The following is a 17,861-nucleotide window of genomic DNA, read 5'->3' as shown; positions in this document are numbered from 1 at the left end:
TTAATCATTTTTATATTATAATATAATATATTTTTATATTTAAAATTTGTCATTTATTTGTATTATAAATCAATTATAATATTATTTAATGTTAAAAATACGAGACAATATCAATATATTTGTATATTGTGGATGAGTAGATTAATTTTTTATTAAAAAATATAATGTATATTATTACATTATTATTATTATTATTATTATTATTATTTTGGCTTCACTGACCGCCTGCTTGGAAGGACAATTTTATTCTCTATGTTTGGGCATAAGTAAACCAAATCAGGCCTCTCAAGTCCAAAGTTTCCCTAGAACTAATATTATCTAGTTCAGTCATTTTATCAAACACCTTCCGCCCCCCCTCTTTAAATAACATTTTCGTCAGACAAAGTCGCCGCAATACGCGCCACGTGTCCCGAAACTCAAATTTCAAACACACGTGTCAACACCCCACCTCGTCTTGCCGCCATTACTAAACCCCCTCTCCAAGCTCTAACCCTTAAGTTTCTCTGAAAACCTTATAATCTTCAACAAAACACACACACAATATGTTTCAATTTACAAGAAGAACACTACAATACACCAAACCCATCACACAAACCTACCTCAAAACAATAAAAAACCACTACTCGCAAAACCCCCATCTCAAAGATGTGGGTCCAATGGCCTCTCAACTTAAGACCCGAACCGTGATCCGGATCCGAGGATCCGACACAGTGAAGTTCCTACAGGGCTTAGTAACAAACGATGTAAGAAAATTTGGTGAAGCTGTCGGAGAGAAAACATCAAATGTACCAACGCCTAATTTGTCGTCTGTTTCGATTCCTCCGATGTACGCTGCAATGTTGACACCTCAGGGAAGGTTTTTGTATGATATGTTTTTATATAGGCCTTCTTGGCCTGTTGAAAAGCTTGATCAATCCGGGTCGAGGCCAGGCCCGAACCCGGATGAGCTTGAGTTGTTTGCTGATGTTGATGGGTCTGTGGTGGATGAGCTGTTTTGTACTTTAAAGAAGTAAGTTTTGTGTTTTTTAATTGTTTTTTATCATGTATTGATTGTTTGTTAAAAGGATATATTTTTTTCCCTTTTTTTGGTGTTTGTTTTGATTGCTTTATGTATGTGGTTTTTATTGTGATAGAATAGTCGTTGTGTGTAAGATTACCCAATGTATCATGTATGTGTATATTTTAAAAGTTGGTTGAGTATTTTTGAGTAATTAGTTCATTAGGCCAAGATTTGGAAATCGGGATGCTAGATTCTGAACTCATGCTTTGTAGTGTTGTGAAGTACTGATTGACGGTTAGTTGTGGATGAGGGGAAGTAATGTGGTACTTGTATCCTTCTGTTAGGATTTAGGTAAAATGTTAGTTTACTGTACATTTAGCATAGTGTATATGGTGTAATATAGTAGTACATTGGTCACTGGAAATTGTTCTAGCAATTTATTTGGATGTGTTTGATGCTTGCAGATATCGGTTGAGGTCTAAGGTTGAGATTGAGAGTGCTGGAGAGGAGTTTTTATGTTGGCAGCGTTTTGGTGGAAACCTAAGTAAAGATGAACGTACAGATGAACCAGAAGCTTCTGGAATAGGTTACGGTGGCGCAGTTGATCGTTTGGGTAGTTCAACTGCACGGGGTGGTAAACTTGGGTGGCAATGGTATAAAGATCCCCGATTGGACTGCCTCGGATTCAGGGGCATCTTTCCAGCCGATACTACACGTTAGTTTCCTTTATCCTTGCTACTTCTTTGGGTTGATCAAGGTCCGGGTGGACAATGACAACCTAACTAAATTATACCTGCTTTCATAAATCTCAAACCAAAATTAGAACTGACTAGACAGAAACCTAAAGGTACATTTCTTAAATTGGCTGGTGATTGTGGTTTAGCATTTATTATTTAGTAACATAATTACAAACAAAAAAAATAAATTACTTGGTAAAGAAAATAACTGAACAGCCTATTAATTCTATTTACCAATTTAATTTCTATAACATTAAATTGTTTTAAAATATTGAAATGCAGTACAATGAAAAACAATGATGATTAAAATGTCAACCCAGTTGTTAAAAAGATAACCTCAAGACTTCAAACTTGATCAACGAGTTCTAGGGTAGTAGAAAATATTTTGGTCAGTAACATGTATATGTATACTGAACTAACTATCAAATCGAAGTTCCCAGCCAGGTTGATTTCTTTGCTATCCGCTTTGATGCTCAGTACTGGTTCAATCTGAACCGTTATCACCTAGCCCCACTGAGTATCTCTGAGATCTTTTTAAGTAAAATGTGGCTCATTTAGAAGTTAGCAAGCGCTACATACATTAGGCTATGCCGTTATTCTAATTTCGTACTTAATAAACTAGAAAACTGTCTTCTGAATGTTGCAGCACCTTTAGTTGAGGCTGACAAGGAAACTGATGAACAAAACTATTTACTCTGGAGATTGGAAAAGGGAGTTGCTGAAGGCTCCATTGAGATTCCAAAAGGTTGATATTAATCTCTTTGCGTGTTTGGTCTAGGTTACATTCTTTTTCCTCTTGAGAAGGGTGTTATTGTGATGATGTTTCCTATACTTGAAAATTCCCTGTTTAGTGAAAACAAAGGTTTAGAAAAATTATGGAGAAGAGAAGTATTTCATTAAGTGGACTTGATTTAATTTTAATAAAGTTTTTGCCTATATATTTTCCCTGCATTATGTCATGTTGGTTTTTGTTAGAGTTGATTTTTCACTCTTTCCAAATGCCTACTGTTGATTGGTGTTTGAGATGATTTTTAACTCATGTCGAATGCCTACTGCTAACTGGGAACCATTTTCCCTAGTTTTTTGTAAACAAGTAAAAACTACCCTTCAACTGAAACTGGTAGACTGAGTCTTTGAGTAACATTTAGGTGAAGCTATCCCACTTGAGTACAATTTCGCTGGTTTGAATGCCATAAGCTTTGACAAGGGGTGCTACGTTGGTCAGGAACTCATTGCCCGCTCCCATCATCGTGGGGTTGTTCGAAAGCGCTTGATTCCTCTAAGGTTTCTTGATGACAGTGGAAAAGGTAGAACACTCTGCTATTAACACGATTATGTTGTCATCAACTGAATTGGTTTTCTGTCCTTCCAGAGTTGGAACAGGAAGTTGCTCCTAGATCAGAAGTTCTGGTAGCTGCATCCGGTAAGAAGGCTGGGACTGTTACTACTGCACTTGGGTCTCGTGGTCTTGGACTTTTGCGCCTAGAAGAAGCTTTTAAAAGTCCAGATACCTTGGTTATCAAAGGACACGAAGGCGTGAAAGTTGAACCTATAAGACCAGACTGGTGGCCTTCAGAATGGTCTGTAGATAATCAACAGGATAGGGCTGCGGCTTAGATGTTTGTTTGTGCTGTAAGGCATGCCCTTAATACACTTGGTGTTCTGGCTAGTTTTGACTTTAATTTCGTTTAGGAAGTTGAAGATGAAGAAAATAAAGTAACCAGAAATATGGTTTTGGTGTACTTGCAATGCAGTTTTATCTGTAGTTAAATTTTCGAGAGTTGGGTAGGGAATGAAAAAAAGGTGAGCAGTTCCTGAACCAAATTTCTTGTACAGACCGAATTTTCTTTACCTATAAAAAAATATAAAATAACTTAGCCCCTAAAATGTTAATAATTTCTTGATAACAAACCATATAAAAATGACTCGGCCACCTGTCGTATTGTGTAGTAGCAATGACATAATACGGCAGGTGGCTCAACCACCCGCCGACGTATTTTAAATATGTCGTGCCCGTGTTGAACACCTCCCGCATTGACACATTGCGGGGGATTTTTTATACCATTTTATTCTTATTTTTTTTAAATGGAAAAATTGTATAGAATTTTTTTTTAATTCAGTATAACTTCATTATACGGTACAATTGTAAAAAATTTTGAAATATTTAAAATTTAAATTAAAATAGTTTGATTAGAATTCACTCAAAAAAGTTTAAGACAAACAAGTATGATTGTTTATTGATCGAAAGGTGTCGTCTTCGGAAGACGAAATACGCCGAAGACGACACCTTTCGATCAATAAACAATCATAGCAATACTACATTCATACATTTCAGTTATCATCTGCGGTTTTTTATGTTTTTCATTAAAACTAATATTTTAATTATTTTTCCGATTATATATCTAATTTAATTTTAAATTCTTAACTCATTATACAGTTGATAATATAAATGGGAAGTAGTAATAAAATTAGTAAATATAGAACACGTGGTTGTTAAAATTAATTATATACTTTTTAACTCCGTTATTATCGGAAACAAATTAATTCATTAAAATATGATTTTTTGTTATTTAAGAAATTAAATCACTGCTTCATTGTTTCATTGCGGGTTTGTAATGAAACAATGCGGCAATATTGTTGCAATGAAACAATGCGGCAGCACCTGCAACATTGTTTCATTGCGTTTGGTGCAATGAAACATTGCTGGTAGTACTGCCGCAATGCCTTAATGCGGAAGGTGGTTACTACAACCACCCGCGGTTGTGGACCAAAACCCATATATAGAATACTATGTAAATATATATATATATATATATTTACATATACACTCTCCATATTTCATTAAATTATATATTAAAATAGAAATATATTATATGTATATATATATATTATTTTAATTTTTTATTTAATATACACGAAAAGTATACGGAAAGTACACGATTCGAATCGGATATAGGTTTCACATATGGGTACACGAAATCATTTCGGGTCGGATATGAGTTTCATGTTTACGTACACGAAACACAAAATTACACGACACGAAAGTACACGACACGACCCGATTGCCCGCTCTACCGGCAATCATGTAACAATTAATTACGTTTCTGCTAATGATGTACTCCCTCCGTCCCTTTCGATTGTTTACATTTTTGAGAGAGTGCCCGACACATTTTATGGTGCATATAAAGTATAGTTCTGTAATTTTTTTTTACAATTTTCTTTTTCTGAATAAAAGTTGAATGTTTTAATTTTTATTCAGAAAAACAAAATTGTAAAAAAAAGATACAGAACTATACTTTATATGCACCTTAAAATACGTGTCGGAGACTCTCTAAAAAATGTAAACAATTGAAAGGGACGGATGGAGTAATATATATAAATATTTGCATCAAGTTCAAAATTGTAAATGATTTCGGTCTGTACGAGAAATTTGGTTCGTTATAAGAATCGAACGAGAGTCGAATCGAACATTTTAGCGTTATATCTGCAATTAGTCAAGCTAGACCTTGTTAATGTTCAGGAATTCAGGGTTTAATCTGTAGACTACATTGTTAATTTTAGTGGTTAATGAAGTGAAAGATAATTTTTACTTTGTATATTAGGTTTTAACAATTACTATACAGGTAACAAAAATGTTATTTCTTTAAAGTAGCTCTGCTAGTGCTATACAATGGGCAAACTACGTTACCACTACTCTTCCACAATGAGGGAAAGAGCAGATTAGCAAATACAAAGTAAATCATGAAGATGAAGAGACAAGGTTGCTTAGATCTTGAATCACCGTCTTCATGCTTGGCCTGCAATCTGGATTTTCATCTGTACATATGGCTGCAATCTTTGTTAGATTAGCTGCTTCAGTTTTCGAGTACTTGCCCTTGAGATTTGCATCTATGAACTCCACGTATCTGCATGATTCAGCTGCCATTCGCATTGAACAACTGAGATATGTTTTGCCAGATAGAATTTGAAGCATGATCACCCCAAATGCATACACATCGCTCTTTTCTGTGCACCCACCTGTGGTTATGTACTCTGGAGCCATGTAACCTAAGGAAGCACTGACTTTGAGGGTCGAAAAGATAATGTCATCAACAAAGAGCTTTTGAAGGCCAGCATCCATGATTATAGGTTTAAACTGCTGGTCCAGGAGAACTTTCTTAACCGATATGTTCTGATGAATTACGGCAGATCTGTTTGTTTCACTTTTGTGAAGATAACCTAAACCTATAGTCCGAGGAAGTGGACATAAACATTGCGAAGAAATATTGTTAGTTTAACTTCCTAACTGATTTTAACTACATAAACCATCTAAACATTAGCAAGTAATAACCCCTGCCCGGAAGTTGGGTCGGGATGTACACCAAACTTACCCCTAATTTAAAGAAGTAGAGAGAGACTATTTATGTGAATACCCCCGGAGCAACTTTTTTTAGAAGTTCATTGACCGGTGATCTCACGGCATCTGAGTTCACAGCTCTTAGCTTGTACATTGTCCAAGATAATTTGGCATGAACAGGAACAATGGTTGAACTATTTATGATGTTTGATTTGACATGCTAGCTCAATTACCTATTTTTCATATTCCAACTGCAAATCTAAGCCATTGATGTAGCTGATTATGAACTATAAACATGATGACTATCAACCCAAATATTAATCAAGATCCCAAACGTGATTACGAAGAGTATCCTCAAATATAAGGCGCATGTCATATCAGTAAACAGTCCACACTAGAGATTCCACACACATTCTAATTCTGCTTGCTTAATGTGGTTAGAATTATTTCTACATCAGGGGACCAACACAACTAATAGATTTAACTGAAACAATAACTCTAATCAATCTTCTGTCTCTTACCAAAATAACAATATCAAGATCCGTGTCTTTAATAATTTTCGCAATTTAATCAATGCAACTAACTTGAAGCTTATGCCATTGACATAACTACATAAATCTATCTAGCTGCATATTCTTGTTTCAAAAGATCAGCATAGAAAGTTTGAACAGAGCGTGTCCACGTAAAAACGTATAAATAGACAAATTTTTGCAGTAAATTGGAAGAGAAGATATGGTATCAGACCAATGCTTGTGTAAGTGGACAGGGAAGTGTGAAAATCTGTAGTAATTTTTAAGAAGCTAAAAAGAAAAAGTTTGCAGATGTTAAATGGATGTCAGGATGTGCACACGTGAGATAAAATTGAACACTTGCAATTATCTGGACTGTTAAAAAAATCTTTGCACAAACATACTAACCTTTGGCTATCCCTTTGATGATAGAAACCTTCGTGGTCCAGTCAAGATTGTCATCACCCCCATCAACCGCGTCCAAATATTGCGACAGGTTACCGTTCAAGGCAAAATCGTATATCAAATAACATTCTCCCCTGCTCATTGAACAGCAAAAACCGCGCAATTTAGCAAGGTTTTCATGTCTTAGAGAGGTCAATAATCGTAATCCATTCATGAACTCGGTTTCCTCTGATTTACAGTTGATAACATGCACACATTTGATAGCTACAACTGATCCATCTTTTAGAATTCCTTTGTAGACAGCAGAAAATTTGCTCTTTCCCAACAAATTTAACTCTGAAAAGTACTGTGTTGCAGATTCTATCTCTTCCAAATTGAAATTAAACCTATGCAAAAAATTATCAGAATCTTCACTGCCAATCTGATAACTCATCATTGGATCCCATTTATTGCTGTACTCGAGAGTTATAAGAGGAGAAGCACTTCTTGAGGTCAAATCCTTGGTCTCATTCATACTAAGCCGGTCATCTGAGGCACTATCAGCTGTAAACCCAATCTTCTGTTTTCGCCTACGTAACTGAAAAACGAACAGAAAGGCACCAACCATCAATGTAATACCGCATATAATCACACCTGTAATAATTGCGACTCTAGGGAGTTTCGATGATTTCGAGCAATGAGTATGGCTGCAACCTTCTGGAATCTTGGCAGTCATAGGTACATGTTTTTTAGCAGTGGAGTTTATTTTTGGTGCAAAAGGTTCTGCTTGGTTGATATTTGAATTATCCCAAGTGCTGCAAACTCTTAATGAAGAAAAACCAACTCCACATAAACCAGGATTGTTTTCGCCCTTGAATCCTCCGTTTAATTTCTTCAAAGCTTCATAATTGAGCAAGAAAATATCCATATCAACTTGTGCACCAGCAGATAGATATGGTAAATATTGACTATCCAAGGTAAAAAAATAAAGGACTCAAAACTTACCAGGAGGAACAACTCCGGAAAGCGTGTTGTTTTGAAGATCAAGAATCTTCAACTCGGCAGGATTAGCTATAGTAACAGGAATGTTACCAGAGAGTTGGTTAAAGCTCAAATCAAGTCTTTTTAACATCCCCAGATTGCCAACACTGGGAGGTATTGGACCTGTCAATCTGTTATGCTGCAATGTTATAGCACTTAGCTTCTTTAAATTCCCGATTTCTGTCGGTATGCTCCCATTCATTTGATTACAACAGAGATCCAGAACTAAAGAGATAGCAAATTCATAGACTATGTTAGCTAAACCATGAAGGAAAGATATTAAAACAAATTTAACATCCATGTACAAGTCAACTTTTTCTCAGACTACGAACAAGAAAATAAAATGATGAAGAAATTTGTGGACTAAAAGAACTATGAACAAATTGTTGTTGTAAGTTTGCTACCATTTTTGTATGAGTGCAATTTTGAAGAAAAGGAAAGGCTTAATCTTTGAGCAATGTTTCAAATAATGGGCCATACAGCTGAAACCAAAACAATAATTAAAAAAACAGCCTTTTAATAAATATAAATTGTATCTTCAACTCATCAAGCATAAGATTTTGCAGTGATGCTTGAAAGACGACGCATGAAAGAATAAAAACTAAAATAAGCAATTCTGAGTATGATTACAAACCTTGAAGACTGGGCATTTTTCCAATTTCTGGAGGTATGATCCCAGAAAAATTATTGACATTGAGATAAAGATCAATCAACTCAGTGAGACCAAAAATTTCTGTTGGTATCTCACCAGACAAGAAATTGTAATGCAAGTAAAGACCAGACAAGCACCTAAGTCCAGCCACTGCAGGTGACAATTTTCCTGTGAGGCCTTTACCTTGTAATGTAATATTAGCAACTTTAAGATGATGATTACAAGCAACACCTTGAAAAGAGCTACATGGGTCACCTTCAAAAGTCCAAGATTTCAAGAACTTGTTATCTGGATCCAAAGAAGATTTGAGCTCCATTAAAGCTCTGAGCTCTGCATTTGCACTGACCAATATGGGAAAGAAAAATGTAAAACATGAAAGAATTGTGAAGAAAATATTATGGGAATTGTTGTTCATTGTTTTTATTTGTTAAATTTGTGGAGAGTGCTGATTCATATACAGTATAGCTAGGGGGATGTATATAAGTTCTTGTTGGATATTTTTTTTGAGATGGGTTGTAGGGAGTATGTATGTAGTATGTGAAAAGTAGGACTTTTAAGGAGTCATAGCTTTAAATCTGGGGCTGCCACTCACATTATCATGCAATGACATTTTTCTACTACTAGTAGGTGTATAATTAATAAACAATAGGAGTTTTATTTTTGTTTGTTTGTAATAAATTGAAACAAATCTATTTTTAAGCTGTTCCAGTTTGATCGATACATAACATACACAGGGTCATTTTAGATTCATTGTTGACTAATTCAATTGTTTGGTTACATATTTCAAGCTAGAAAAGTCAAGTTGGAGACCTAATTTTGGTTGAATAAAATGAACAACTTAATACAGGAATGTGGAGAAAAATTATAACAGAAAATAGAAGAGATTATTGTATCTAGTTATGAAAGTTGAATTACTTGATTAGGGAGGGACACATTTAAAATTTAAAACGAGCTGATTGATTATTAAAAAGAAAAAAAAATCAGAACCAGAGACAAGAATTAGAGTTAGGTATGCAAAATTATTATAAAAGTTAATGAGGGAGTTGAGCTCAGTCTTAGTCCAGACAAGGACAAGGAAAAAGACAATCACCATCTCTAATTAAAGATTAATTTTATGTTCTGGTCCTCCTCCATTAGTGCAGACACAGCAACTTCCTTGATTGTAATCTATCAGATATGCGTGGCGTTCATAGTTTTGTGAAGATGACGCTGTTATAGTACTGTAATGTAATTTTAATTTCTGATTATTTCATAATTAGTATATAACTAAAGTTAGCCTTTTGGATTTTGAAAACAAAATGACTTAATCATTTAACCTTTTTGAGTTGTAGACCTATATTGTTATATCAATTGGTGTTAAAAAAGTTACTGAGAAATGAAATTCAAAATTTGAAGTTTACCTTTTCTTTTGACCATTACTAATCAACATTTCTTTCGAAATTTATATCATTATGTCCCGTTTTTTTCTCATCTATCTAAATCAACATCTATACAATCAAATCAGATTGAACGATACTTTTCATTTTAAAATATTAGGACATCATTTTTTACTTTTTATTTACCTTGTTTTTACCTCTTATTCACATTTCATTTACCTTATTTATCAAATTACACAACTATGTTGGGATAGAAAAAATATGGTAAAAGTGGACAACAAAACTGGTACAAAGACAAAATATATATTGTACTGCTAGCAGGACAGTGGAATTTTAAGTAAAATCTGAAATACATAAAATAAAATGCTCAATGAAACATGTTGGTGATTGAGAACTGTTTTGAATTTGGTGGCTGGTGTTTCAAAAAGCTTCCCACCATTTTCCTTTTATTCTGTTAATGAGTTGGAGTATCCAATGAAGGCTGTTAATTGTTGGCAGTGGCAGATAATGAAATGAAAAGAAATTATTTGAAAAAGGGACTCGGATACATCATTATTTGGAAAAAGCTTCACTTTCTTTTCCTGATACCTTTGCCTCATCATGAAAGTCAAGAAACATGGTCTAAATTTAAAAGAAAGGTAGCCGTAACAATATCATCATTCAGCACACATAAAATATCTTAATCAAACTCTTTAACATATCTTCACAGAAAATGAAATAAGCAATTTTAACCCCAATTTCCTGTAATACTAATGTAAAATAGAAGAGAGTTTGTGCAAGATTTTTCTTCAACAGTCATTCGCTACGATACCTTAATCTTACTCTTAAAAGAAATCAAACATGCTGCACTGAAATACCGGAACATATTTTAATTTTTTTTATTACAACAGAGAGATGCACAAAGTTTTCCCAGGAATCAAATGACAATAGCTAAGAGGTGTCTTGACATAGACAACAGGATCTGAAAGAAACACATCAGGCTTTGTGACGTTTTGCATCAAAAAAAGTACATTTTTACATCGGACATTTAAATATACATTAAAATACTTTCAGTAGTCCCTGTTCAAACACTCCTATCAAATTTCAACAAAATACCTAGAAAAATGTTCTAATCACACAAGTTGTTCAGGTTTCAACATATTCTCGCTATTAATGTACAAAGTTAAGAAGTAGCCCAAAAGCAGTTCGCAAACTACATATTCATATGCTATATGTAGAAAGGATGTAGCTGCTGTATGGTGCTGTTTCTCTGGGAATATATGTGAAATTATGGGGATCAGAAAGCTGCAATTGATAACAGAAGAATTTGCACAGATTACCTGGTCTTCTAGATATTTTATATTTGTACTTGCAGGCATTAGCGGTGGCTGATCTTCATTTGATGGGCTTTCAGAGTTTTCAGCATCTTCAGATGGTGAATCATCGGCACCTTTATTAGGTGAGCCGTCAGAATTATTTTCTGGATCATTAGAATCTTCCTTGCCACCATTTTGTTCGCTAGAACTCCCACCACCATCATTTGAGGAACCTTGTACCAAGTCTGCCCAAGGTTCAACTCCTACTCGTCTCAAGTGTAGCTGTTGCATTGTACTTTCCAGTTTAGAAAAAAATATGACGTATGTACTACCAATTTATCAGCAGATAAAGGATAGGAATATTCAACTTGAAACAAACAAATACCTGAAGATGCAGATTTACTTCGTCAGAGCGTGAGAGAAATGGAAAATCACCACCAGTCTTCAAGTATGCACGTCTAGCACCAGGATACCTTTCAGTCACTTGATCCTTCAATTCTTGTGGGGTTGCAGATTGGTCATTCGTCTTTCAATTAGTAGCAAGTACAAGTTAAAAAAAAAAATAATACAAGAATCAGCACATATTCTTCAGTCCTTTAAGCATATTTAGCTAAAAACAACCTAGAAGCAAGTTTATTAAGGCTTAAATTATAACTTGTGCCATGTAACATAAGAAAATTTTGGTTCTAAAACCAAATGTAACCAAGAACAGAACATTTTCTTAACAAGAGGATCACAAACATTGTAACGTTAGATAGTCATAGCAACACCTATTACGAGTTGCCACTTAATATATGCATTCTCATTCTCCACAGGCAACTTTAACTCTGCTGCAAGACTAGGTAAGTGACATACTATGGGAGTTTATTACGAACCAGATCATTAATTTTGATGAAGCTGCAATAAATCTTGCTATAAGTTTTCTGGATTAGTATGTCGCATCAGTTTTTGTTTTGAAAGGATTTTCACTGGAGGACAAGAATCAAAATAAGGATTTATAAATTAAAACAATAAAAGGAAATTTTGAGTGGATTAATTACAAAAAAATCTACTACCACTAGGGTGGCTCAACTGCAGGGGACACTGCCCATAGGATTTCTTTTCAGCGGAAGAAAGAAATTCGTCTGGATCACAACCAATTACAAAAGAAGAATCTCAAATTCAAAAGTCAATCAAAGTCTTCAGATAATACCCAATTACATCTCTTAAATTATTATTCAAGTAAAAGCCTGTAACTTTAACAATAAGAACCTTAATAGATCGATCCTATTCTATTCAAATATTCACTTGCTCAAACTAATCCACTACATGATTAAATAAAGAAAACAACTCCTATTAAATCTACTCAATTAATACAATTAAATTTCATGACATACTACAATTAACTCTATTCCAAACACTAACATAAAAAATCTATCATTTTACGCAGAAGGCTACCATGCCCTAACAAGATTAAAATCAAAAGACATTCCAATTCCCATCTAGCTATATCAAAGCCTCATAATTCCTAGAACATCACTAGAAAGGACTCGTAAAAGAGTCCAAAATATCGTTCTCCGACTCTTTAAAAAATAGTGTATAAGCTAATTCTGATTTCCCATGCTAAAATAAACAGATAAGAATATCTAATCAAATAATATTTAATGTTGCAAGTGCATGCCAATTGTTCCATCAACATACATCCATTAGTGTGATATTAGAATCTGATAGGAGGAGCGGACCAACTGATGCAGCATCCACCGTTAAAGTCAACCTGGAGGCCAAGTCATCTTTCTTGAGTGTTTCAACCTGCAGGTTTCAAAATTAGCAGCATAAGGAAACATAACAATTCTATAGATGGGAGCAATAGTTAGAACACTTGGTAACACATTGATATCTGGATGAAGTTTAATTTCAGAAGTAAGTTGACCGAGGAGTAATATCTGGTGAAGGGCAGAGATATATCATAATGAAGCTGGAAATTATCTCTTCTTTTTCTCTTTTGAAATTTCTTTCCTCTGTTCTGTTCTAAGGTTGAAACTTTCTCAGGTATCCATTACCAAGGGTGAAATGCACTTCTAAAAACTACAAACTCTTTATTTTCGAGGAGTCTAATTTAAAGTGACCAAACTAAAAAATATGAAATAGGTAGAAGTTAGAACAGCTGCAGCAGATTGCTTGGTACAAAAAAGAAAATAACAGTGCATTCATTAATCTCTAGATGAACTTTACCTGAGAAACTACAAAGTCCACAGAATCAGCAATAAATGGTTCATGAGGCCCCTTTGGGATTCCTGTCAAGACATACCGCTTCAGCAAAAAAGAAGGGGTCCAACCAACACTGCAACCAAATAATTCATTGATACCAATTTCTTTCAGGTAAAAGAACAGCAAGTGCAAATGAAGAATTTCTGTCTTGATAGAGAAATAAAGAAATAAGAATATCCAACGAAATCTAGCTAATTGATTTTGATTGCGTAAGTTAACAATTGTTTCATAGTTAACTGCTACCCTTATAAAATGGACTAATGATATTGGTTTGTATCACATGATTGTCCGGCAGTTATAGTTCTTTTTCTTAGAGTAAAGGTGTTTAGGAATACTGAAATGGATGCTAATTGAGTTTTAACACAGTGGGACAACATAACAAGTGATTCCTAAATATTAGAATCCTGCAAAATATCCCCCTGTTAGAGAACTATAAGTTTATCTGAAAGCCAAATCAGGTGGTTCCCTATATATATAGGATTGCTACTAAAGTTGTTAGCGATTATTAGAAGTGATTGACGGAAGCACCAGGCCAGCTCGAAGAGCCACCCACCAACAAACCTAGCAAACATCAATTTGATGCTTGAACAACCCTCCCCCAAACGATCAAGAATGAAGCCATGCCACAAAAAAAACTTTAATAGAATTCTTGTAATAAGAAAAAAAAAAGTAAAAAAAAATCTTGAAACTTGTATAATAACTGCTTAAACTAAATCATCAAAATAAGCGACAGTGCAGAAAAATCTGTAAGTATTAGATGAAGACATGTATAATTATCAGACAAGTAAAATGTCTTACAGAGGAGACCATGGCATTGAAGACGAGAAACTAAGTGTATCCAAGAAAGTATTTGAGAGGATCAATGACTTGACCCTTCGTGGACGATACTGAGCAAAAAGCTGTGCCAGGAATCCTCCAAGGGCCGTACCATAGAGATGTATCTGTTTGAAATAAAGATGATTAGCAAGCTCTGTTTGCCATCAGTTCTACCTAATCAATTTGCTTTTCGATTTTCAGAAAGTAAACACGTAAAAAGTCACAGAGCTGACAGTTTATTAGTGGTATCAAAAGTGCATAGAAGGAGGACCTAGAACTTACATGATGAACATCAATTGCGTCTAAAAATTTCTCAAATGCTTGAACCCACTCCTGATGGTTCCATACACGGGGAATATCAACTGAAATTACTCGATAACCCTGAAAATATAATAAGATACACAAAATTGTCTCTGATCAATACAAGGGTCTGTTTTTTATTCCAAGACAAATCAAATAACGGGACACAGAAACCACCAAACAAATTCAGTATGCAGAGTGCATGCCAAGGCAACAGAATAACAAGACTTTCAAACCAATAGCTTTTACTTACATTCTTAGATATGTAAAGCATACTTTTAGGACCAAAATAAGAATGCAGAAAACATAAATTTCTGTAAATTTATTAAAGATTTTCTTCAAATCCTCCATAATGCTAGAAACTCTGAAAGATAAGGAATTTGGTCAATAATGTACAAATGTGGCACCTTGATGCAATCAGGACAACAAATTTATGCTTCAGTTATTACCCCAAGCTTACGATTAACCCCTATAAAAAGCCCAAAAGTGTTGGCAGTGAACCCTAAAGCTTACAAAATAGATCGGAAGGCAGACAGTACATTCTTTTATCCTATTGACAGCTACATAACAAAAAGTTTATAAGAGATGGGCACCTATTTATTCCTTTGTTAGGATTGTGGTGCCTACATAGTTCCAAGTCCTGTGGCGCTCATTAGTGAATAAATTTACTTGAAATATTTTTATTCATATCACTGCTGTAACTCCATTTATATTAGCATTTATATTAGGTAAAAATTGGTGCTTTTATCCATCCTTTCATGTATTTAGTTCTCGCGAGAAAAATAAAAAAAAATAAAAAAATTGATTAAACTATTAAAACAGTAACTGCATTTTCACATAGTAAGTTCATCACCTTCATTGAAAGAGACATGATTTGCTTATAGTATACATCTGCTGTTCCTGCAGTGCCAGGAAGACAGATGACTGGAGGCACCACTTTTGGACCAAAGTCATAGTATCGCCACTGCTTTAAGCCAATCTGCAGGTAAAAGGACAACACATAAAATCTTATCTGTGAAGAACTTAAAACAAATCAACAAGCCAATCAGCATGTGTCCCTCAACATAAATCTAGTATCGAAAGACTTAAAAACCATGCTTAATTAGAATCTGGAAGCCATACTTACAACAACAAAAAAATCAGTTTTCCCCGTATTGAGATTTCAAGACATCAATTAAAGCAATGTTTGTTTTATCCTATCATAGTTGAATAAGTACTCATTTCTATTTAGCAAAAAAAGGTACTTATTTTTGCAAGTGCCTCTCTAGGTACTTCCCAAAATAAGGACTCATTTGGCCAAGATATTGATGTATCAAACCTAGTTTATGCCAGGAGTTGAATTCATAGTCACAGGATAATAATGAGTGTAGCACTGTGCTAATTGGTTAATGATCAATAGATGAAAACTTGCAGACTCGTCCAAGCAAAATGAAGCATTCCCCACACATCATCATAATCAATAACTTCGACATCATCAACATACCAAAAAATGCAAATACTCTAAACCAATCAAACATATAAATTTAATGACATCAGAATCCAAGTCTCCACAGTGCCAATCTCCAGCTTCTAAAAAATTCTATGATCCAATCAAGCCTCTCAACTCAACAACATCATACGATCCCATCGTAAAATCTAACATTCAAAACACACTAAGCACACTAAACCCAGTCCAAATCAACAAAAGAAACTAAACCTATCTCCATTAAATCAACAATTTCAAAAAATCTTGAAATTAACCAATCCATCTTCAACATTCCCATCGAAACAAGTGAAGTAAAAGCAAACCCGTGTGTAGAATTAAGCTATGATCTTAAACAAAGTCATATTGAAGAAAAGACACAACATATATAAAAAAACAGAAAGAGAGAGATAAAATTACAGGGATCTTGTGAAGTGGGACTTGAGATTTGAAGTAGATGTAATCTCCAGGGACTGAAGACCCTCCTCCTTTCATCGCCTGATTCTGACAAGGATGATTATAGATACATCGTCTGTAACTCTTGTTTGTCTGTAATATAATAGTAGTCTGTAGGAATTAATGATTGAACATGATTTACCTCGAATTTGGTCTGATGTTCTTGCGAACTTCTGTTTCGCCAGTCAAATGGTTAAAGAGTTTAAAATTTACTACAGGGTAAACCTCGATAAATGACATTGGTTCACCGGAAAAATATTAATCGATCAAAATATTATTAAATATTTAAAATATTTACAAAGAAAATCATGAAATAGATATTTAATCTTTAAATCATGCAAAATAAAGTTAAAACGAGTAAAATATTAATGGACAAAGTTTGTCTACGGAGTTTAAATATATTTCACTCATTTTAACTCCATTTTACATGATTTAAAAGTCTATTCCATGTTTTAACCATGATTACAAATTTTGAAATTCAGAACTATTCAGTTGAGTTACCAATTTGCGATTTATCAGATATTTTTTTAAAAATCGGATAATTTATTGACATTTTTAAATTATTTATCGGCGATTTTTATAATCATGATTTGCCACAAAAAAAATTTATTCTATGTACTTTTTCGCGGACATTTGAATGTACAATTTATTTTCGAGTTCGAAATTATTTCTTTTACGTTTTACGCAATATAAAGGTATTATGGTATTATACGTAAAAAAGATATTATGTCCACTTTGACACCAACTTATTCATATCTGAATAAAGTTATTTCCCATCGATGCGATCAAGCAAGTATACAAAGAATAATTAAACTGTTTTCTGTTTTTTAATTATTAGATTGCGCTTTTGTTTCGAACCTTTAAGTATTCAAGTCTATAAGATTATCACATGATTCATTTTTTATTGCGGGAGAATATTTGAGATTGAGAAGACAGTTTTTGCGAGGAATCGTTTGGTTAAGAAGTATGGACAAGGAATGACAACCGATACCCATATGTAGAAAATGTTATAAGATTTCGCATTAATTATTGTTAATCAGTCATAGGGAAAAAAGTTAAAGAGGTTTGTTGTGCAATACATGCCTGTATCATAACAAGACTAAATTACATTGACAGTCCTAAGATTTAGTTGTATGATAGTCTAAATCTGTATTGTGTATTATATTACTTGAGTCTGTAAAAATGTTAAAGATCACACTGAAGTATTTTTTTGTGAACAGTTTCAAACCTAAGAATAAACTCTGGAAGAA

General features: G+C 34.1%; 3 protein-coding genes across 5 annotated transcripts; 1 reads left to right on the top strand and 2 right to left on the bottom strand.

Moving 5' to 3' along the window:
- Positions 1 to 285: 285 nt before the first annotated feature.
- LOC141667900 (putative transferase At4g12130, mitochondrial) lies at positions 286 to 3,479 on the top strand. The gene is made up of 5 exons (XM_074474541.1): positions 286 to 1,009; positions 1,465 to 1,715; positions 2,384 to 2,482; positions 2,886 to 3,044; positions 3,110 to 3,479. The coding sequence occupies exons 1-5, from the start codon at positions 543 to 545 to the stop codon at positions 3,352 to 3,354; spliced, it is 1,221 nt and encodes a 406-aa protein (XP_074330642.1). The 5' UTR covers positions 286 to 542; the 3' UTR covers positions 3,355 to 3,479.
- Positions 3,480 to 5,305: 1,826 nt separating this feature from the next.
- LOC141667138 (putative LRR receptor-like serine/threonine-protein kinase At5g63710) lies at positions 5,306 to 9,262 on the bottom strand. 3 transcript variants are annotated; one of them, XM_074473518.1, is made up of 5 exons: positions 8,891 to 9,254; positions 8,642 to 8,809; positions 7,972 to 8,232; positions 6,991 to 7,866; positions 5,306 to 5,961 (listed from the first exon to the last, which is right to left on the bottom strand). In XM_074473518.1, the coding sequence occupies exons 1-5, from the start codon at positions 9,072 to 9,074 to the stop codon at positions 5,477 to 5,479; spliced, it is 1,974 nt and encodes a 657-aa protein (XP_074329619.1). In that variant the 5' UTR covers positions 9,075 to 9,254; the 3' UTR covers positions 5,306 to 5,476. The 3 variants fall into 3 exon arrangements, with proteins under 3 accessions (XP_074329619.1, XP_074329618.1, XP_074329620.1); XM_074473517.1 differs by having other exon boundaries at positions 8,642 to 9,254; XM_074473519.1 differs by lacking the exon at positions 5,306 to 5,961 and having other exon boundaries at positions 6,986 to 7,866; positions 8,642 to 9,262.
- Positions 9,263 to 10,884: 1,622 nt separating this feature from the next.
- Positions 10,885 to 16,777, bottom strand: LOC141667258 (uncharacterized). Its single transcript, XM_074473674.1, has 8 exons — positions 16,576 to 16,777; positions 15,547 to 15,672; positions 14,676 to 14,774; positions 14,376 to 14,518; positions 13,542 to 13,650; positions 13,011 to 13,118; positions 11,716 to 11,856; positions 10,885 to 11,612 (listed from the first exon to the last, which is right to left on the bottom strand). Exons 1-8 carry the CDS (start codon positions 16,648 to 16,650, stop codon positions 11,148 to 11,150), a joined length of 1,266 nt encoding a protein of 421 aa, XP_074329775.1. The 5' UTR covers positions 16,651 to 16,777; the 3' UTR covers positions 10,885 to 11,147.
- Between the last annotated feature and the right edge of the window lie 1,084 nt (positions 16,778 to 17,861).

The sequence above is a fragment of the Apium graveolens genome, chromosome 6, assembly GCF_009905375.1.
Source record: "Apium graveolens cultivar Ventura chromosome 6, ASM990537v1, whole genome shotgun sequence".
NCBI classification, from domain to species: Eukaryota; Viridiplantae; Streptophyta; class Magnoliopsida; order Apiales; family Apiaceae; genus Apium; species Apium graveolens.
This window is presented reverse-complemented; position numbering and strand designations above follow the sequence as displayed.